Genomic DNA, 6163 nt, shown 5'->3' on the forward strand with positions numbered 1-6163 from the left:
TCTGTCATGAAGGCAGCAGGTGATAGGCATTTCTTTAAAGTTTTTCCTTGTAAACCTGTACTAGCTCCAAGAAAACCCCAGTGACCAATAATTAAATATTACCGTACTCTTTTATTTCTATGGAAATAAATCCCAGAAAAAGACCAAAATCACAAATAAACGTCCATTAAGGATGTTTATTTGCTTTTATATTTAAATCAAAAGTCTATTATTTTAGGCCACTCACTTTTTAGATCATGTTCAGCTAATTAGCATCAGGGTCGCTAAAAGCCTGAGGATGAAAAGGTGTAAATAAACTGTGAGAGAGTGGTGAAAATTTTAACAAGTACAYCATGTTGAAGTAAAGAGGGCTAAAAAAAGGTTATATCACCAAACCTGGCAGCTAAATCTCTAAGATTATATTTAGTTAAAAAAATATATTGGATGTTCTTCCCAACAGGGTCAGCTGCTACTGATTTAGAGGATGTACCTTAAAAAGGCCTTAAAACAATCATTCAGATCTTTGGAAATGAGATTCCTTGAAACTGTAATGAACAATTAACACTTTACTTGCTGCACATACCTGTTCTAACAAGCCTGACAAGCAAAAGTGAGCCAATTTAGCTTACTGTGCTACATTTAGCTTTAGCTAGCTTTCTGCTACTTTTAACCCTTAGCTAGCCCTTTGCTTTTTTGCTTATTTAACTTTAGCTAGCCTTTTTCTACTTTTAGCCAACCTTTTACAAATTTAGCTTTTAGTTTGTGTTTTGCTACAAATGCCAGTGTTTTGTCATATTCAGCATGTACCTAAAATTCTGCTTCTTTTAAATTTTAGCTTGCCATTTGCTTCTGAAGTACCGTTTACAATTTGGCCACTTTTTTATTTTTACTTTTTAGGTAGCCATTTTATACTTTTAGCTAGTCTTTTACTACTTTAGTTTTTAGCTACTGTAATGCTACTTTAGCTAGCATTTTCTTAGACATAGTTTTAGCCAACGTTTCGTTTTTCTACATTTGACAAGCATTTAGCTTGTTTCAATTTTCACCCACTTTTTAACTCTGCTAACTTTTAGCCATCCTTTATTGTAATAGTTTTGCCAAAATAACTGAAATGAGAATTTGGCGTCGATACCAAGGTGCATAAAATTGACTTTCGCTGATTCACTTTGACTTTGGTTCTGCTCAGACTAGCCATGAGCTCATTGGTCCAATAAGAATTAGTCTGTCTCCAAACTGAGATTGATTAAAGAGCCAACTATTTGAGGTTTTTTCACTGAAGTAGTTCTGGTTCTATAACMTACCAGGGCTAGAACCATGTCTTAATTTGTTATGTAAACAAAACAAACAGAATGAATTAGTTTGGTTTAGATGCGTCGAAGACATTTCTTTAACACCAAATAAATTGTCTGTCAGTGTCTGTCAGCAAATCCAGGATCCTTATGGTCTTGATTCTAACCCTAACCACAGATGGAGGCTCAGAAAACCATACAAGATGACATTGGCCAAACAAATAAATTAAAACTATTGATGCTGTTTATGGCTAGAGGTGGACATACATATTTGACTGTTTGCACTAAAACTGCTGGTGCTCATATATGACCCCATTTCTGACAGGAGATTAGCGGAGCTTTTATCCAACATAATTGCTCTTTTTGACATAAATAACCTAGTAGACACTAAATGAGGAAACATTATGGCAGTAGCACTGGACCAAACACATGAAGTGTTTTTACCATCATTAAGCCACAATTAAGGTTACATAAAACATCTATGGTTCAACCAATGTGAGTTTTATTTGGAGTATGACCATCAAATTGGTAGAGTGGTTTCATGAGTCRAAATGCTAGGTTTCTTTTTACACCTGTCCTTTTTGTTATGTAGGTTTAGGTCTGTTTGTCCCACTGACTCATAGAACCTGGACTGGACTTGCACTCCTATAGGTTGGTCCTTGCACAAGTTGTAAGTCTTCTTGTACAATCTGTAAGTACCACTAAACTATGTTGCTCTTGTTAAAAGCTAAAAGTACATACTTAGCTTCACATAGCGCACTTAATGAAAAAAAAAACGTTTCCTCTATTAACTGTTAGCTGAATAGCAGAACCACAAGCACTGCAATTGATGAAGAAAGGTAGAAACACAAATTCTAGTATTCTGTCATGAATGTAAAGGAAATAAACCAAGGAATGTAGACCCACTCAAAAATAGTGCTTACTTTGTTAAAAACAAAATAGAAGGCTGGTGTGGTAGCAAATCTTACAGTTATTTAAAGATAATATGGGGAGACCCAGAGAAGAACCGAACATGGCGTGAGAGCCAATAATAAACACTGAGGAGATAGTGAGAACTAAAGGACTAAAAGGACTGGGACTGATTGGTAGAGTGTCTAAAGCTCTGACAGATGACACAGGGGACAGGCAAAGATGGGGGTGGCAGACTAACTGGAAAAATGTTTACTGAGAAGAAGCGACAGATGGCACAGACCAAACATAAGAAAACCCAAAACATTAGCTTTGCTAATACATACAGCGGGTAAAAATAAGTATTGAACACGTCACCATTTTTCTCAGTAAATATATTACTAGAGGTGCTAATGACATGAAATTTTCACCAGATGTTGGTAACAACCCAAGTGATCCATACATACAAAGAAATCAAACCATAAATGTCCAGAAATGAAGTTATTTGTAATAATGTGGAATGGCACAGGGAAAAAGTATTGAACACGCTTACTGAAATTTATCTAATTCTTTGTACAAAAGCCTTTGTTGTCAATGACAGCTTCAAGACGACCTCCTGTATGGAGAAACTAGTGGCATGCATTGCTCAGGTGTGATTTTGGCCCATTCTTCCACACAAACAGTCTTCAAATCTTGAAGGTTTCGTGGACCTCTTCTATGAACTCTGATCTTTAGTTCTTTCCATAGATTTTCTGTTGGATTCAGGTCAGGTGATTGGCTGGGCCATTCCAGCAGCTTTATTTTCTTTCTCTGAAACCAACTGTGAGTTTCCTTGACTTTGTGTTTGGGCTCATTGTCTTGCTGAAATGTCCAGCCACGTTTCATCTTCATCATCCTGGTAGATGGAAGCAGATTTTTATCAAGAATGTCTCTGTACATTTTTCCATTCATCCTTCCTTCAATTATTTGATGTTTGCCAGTACCATATGCTGAAAAACAACCCCACACCATGATGTACCCACCTCCAAACTTCACTGTTGGTATGGTGTTTTTGGGCTGATGTGCAGTGCCATTTGACCTCCAAACAGGATGTGTATTATGACATCCAAACAGTTCAATGTTGGTCTCATCTGACCAGACTATATTCTCCCAGTATTACACAGGCTTGTCTAAATGTTGTGTAGCAAACTTTAAAGGAGCTTCAACATGCTGTTTCTTCAGCAGTGGAGTCTTGCGTGGTGAGCGTGCATACAGGCCATGGTGGTTCAGTGCATTAMTTATTGTTTTCTTTGAAACAATCGTACCTGCTWATTCCAGGTCTTTCTGAAGCTCTCCACAAGTGGTCCTTGGCTCTTGGACAACTCTTCTGATAATTCTTTTCACTCCTCTGTGAGAAATCTTGTGAGGAGCACCTGGTCGTGGTCGGTTTATGGTGAAATAATGTTCTTTCCACTTCTGAATTATGGCCCCAACAGTGCTCACTKGAACCTTCAGAAGTTTAGACATTCTTCTGTAACCGATGCCATCATTATGCTTTGYAACAATAAGGTTGTGAAGGTCTTGAGAGAGCTCTTTACTTTTACCCATCATCAGATGGTTCTTGTGTGATAACTGGCCATCATTTGGGACTGAACCAGCTGATATTAACTTGCACGGACAAGGGGCAGGCTTGCTTTCTAATTACTGAGAGAGTTCAGCTGGTGTCTTGGCTTTCCATGCCTTTTTACACCTCCCTTTCTTCATGTGTTCAATACTTTTTCCCTGTGCCATTCCACATTATTACAAATAACTTCATTTCTGGACATTTATGGTTTGATTTCTTTGTATGTATGGATCACTTGGGTTGTTACCAACATCTGGTGAAAATTTCATGTCATTAGCACCTCTAGTAATATATTTACTGAGAAAAATGTTGACATGTTCAATACTTATTTTACCTGCTGTAATTTGCTAACTAAAAATATAGCTTTGYTAATGCTGAACTGCTAAGCATGTAAAAAAAATTGCTGAAACTATTACTAAACAGCTAACCGCTAAACATGTAAAAAATAAAATTGTGGAAGCTAACTCTAAACAGTTAAACAAATAAAACTTAGTGTAATCTAACAAACAGCTAATCACTAACTGCTAAGACGACTGTCACTCAGGCTGTGTCATACGACTTTKTTTCCTTCAAGCTGAAGACTGGTGGGACTGACACAAACATTTTGATTTTAGTTTGTTAGTTAGCTGTTAGTGTACTTACTGTATATTAATGGAAACAAATTGGTTTGATAAAGGTTTTCAAAGCTGGTGAAAAAGCTAATCCGCTAAACAAAAAAAATTTGTTCTGCTACTGGAAAAAGACCATGCAAATCACTGATAACCAAAAAGAGAATGAACCTGAACACAAAGAATTACCAAAACAATAACCAAAGGGTAGGCATTTTTCCAGAGGTTGGCAGGTTCATCATGTGAACTCTATCGTACATCTTGTTAGTTTTTGGCTCTGATTTTGTTGTGTTTGTACCACTGACCGCAGGTATTCAAATCAGGTTGACCATCGACTGAATCTTAAACCCGCGGGGTTTTGGTGCAACAACTGACAAACACGCCCACCTCTGCTGGTGTGTATGTCCTCTGTGCCAGCGGTTTGCCCAATGAGATGGTACTGGTTCAGCCTGGAGCCATCTTCCGCTACCACCACAGACTTGGCRGCCCCCTGAGTCCAAGTGTAGACCACCTCAGACACAGGATAGGCATCTGAAAAAGACAGAGGCATTCAAAAGGATCAGAGATTCAAGAAGAACAGTTTTTGGTGATGTAGAAGTCTTCCTCCTGTTTCCTTCAGGTCAAGATAAAAAATTTGACTGGATGCTTTAGTGAAGTTTTTCTTTATCATATGAATCCAGGGGTTCCAAAACATAAGATTACACACCTTGTTGGGAAAATGTCCCATAACAATCATTCTAGTGAAAACTAGCCTTTGATTAGCTCARCATCATAAAGGTTTGACTTGTTTAAATGCCAGTTAGTATACACCATCTCTTTTGAAATACATACTGTATTACAAAGACAAATGTTGAACCGATCAACATTTTCTAAGCTGGTTTCAGTTTTGATTTTGAGTAGGAATTTTGATTTCACTAGAACTCTTAATGAGAAAAACTACAGAACATGATACAAACAACATCTTCCAGATTATGGGACACATATTTTCACATAAACAAAATGGGCAACTAAAAATAATTTCAGTAAATATCCTATGTAAGCCCATTCATTGCTGTTTTTGCACACCTGAAATCAGCGGAGGTCCTATTTCACTGGGCTAACTTTAGTTATTCGCTGAGTCCAGCTAAAAATCAGCCGATTCCAGTCTTCAAGCAACCATTGGGTGCATTGTAAATGCAAATTACAACATATTGTCTTTGAAGTATCATATACTTTTGTCAGATACTGTGGCGCCTTATCTTGGATGTTTCTATTCTGTCGGCTCTCCTGGCAGCAAACAGCAGTTTTTATTTTGAATGGGTCAAAGGTCAGAAACTGGAAAAAAGTTTCAGTCTCAGACGACTCATGTAACTCATCAGGTCTGGGACAAGCTGAAGTTCAACTGATAAAAGAGCTGGACAGAATCAGGGATTAGTAGACGTTTGCTCGAGCTAACCAAAGGAGCAGAACAGCTGGCCTGTAGGACGGAGCTGCACTTAAACACTGCTGATCTTGACTGTTGTCGGTCAGTCCATAAATTGACAGGCAGCTTTCTGAGCTGTRGGGTTTGTGTTGCTTGCTTCTTGTTGCCTTCACCTTCAGGAAAAAATAGAAAAAAAAGTTTTTTTTTTTTATGGGAATCACCTCTCACTGATCTCATTCCACAGTCTGTGTTTTGCAAAAATTTTCATTTCTTTGACATAGTTTCAATTACATTCTATAAATCAAATTCATTTTCATATTTATTTATTTAGCACAGTGGCAGTGGGCAGGATGGCCACATACTGCTGTGCGTTAGGATTAACAGCTGACTGTTC

General features: G+C 37.7%; 2 protein-coding genes across 3 annotated transcripts in view; one reads left to right on the forward strand and one right to left on the reverse strand.

The window, feature by feature from the left end:
* Positions 1–6163, reverse strand: part of LOC106518864 (gamma-aminobutyric acid receptor subunit alpha-5) — a 44780-nt gene that overhangs the window by 14940 nt on the left and 23677 nt on the right. The window contains exon 7 of the mRNA XM_014010291.1: positions 4755–4898. Coding sequence (XP_013865745.1) covers positions 4755–4898 — 144 coding nt within the window. The remainder of the gene's footprint in view (positions 1–4754; positions 4899–6163) is intronic.
* Positions 1–6163, forward strand: part of LOC106518863 (gamma-aminobutyric acid receptor subunit beta-3) — a 93692-nt gene that overhangs the window by 3625 nt on the left and 83904 nt on the right. The window lies entirely within an intron of this gene.

Source organism: Austrofundulus limnaeus, unplaced genomic scaffold, assembly GCF_001266775.1.
Source record: "Austrofundulus limnaeus strain Quisiro unplaced genomic scaffold, Austrofundulus_limnaeus-1.0 Scaffold67, whole genome shotgun sequence".
Lineage (NCBI taxonomy): Eukaryota > Metazoa > Chordata > Actinopteri > Cyprinodontiformes > Rivulidae > Austrofundulus > Austrofundulus limnaeus.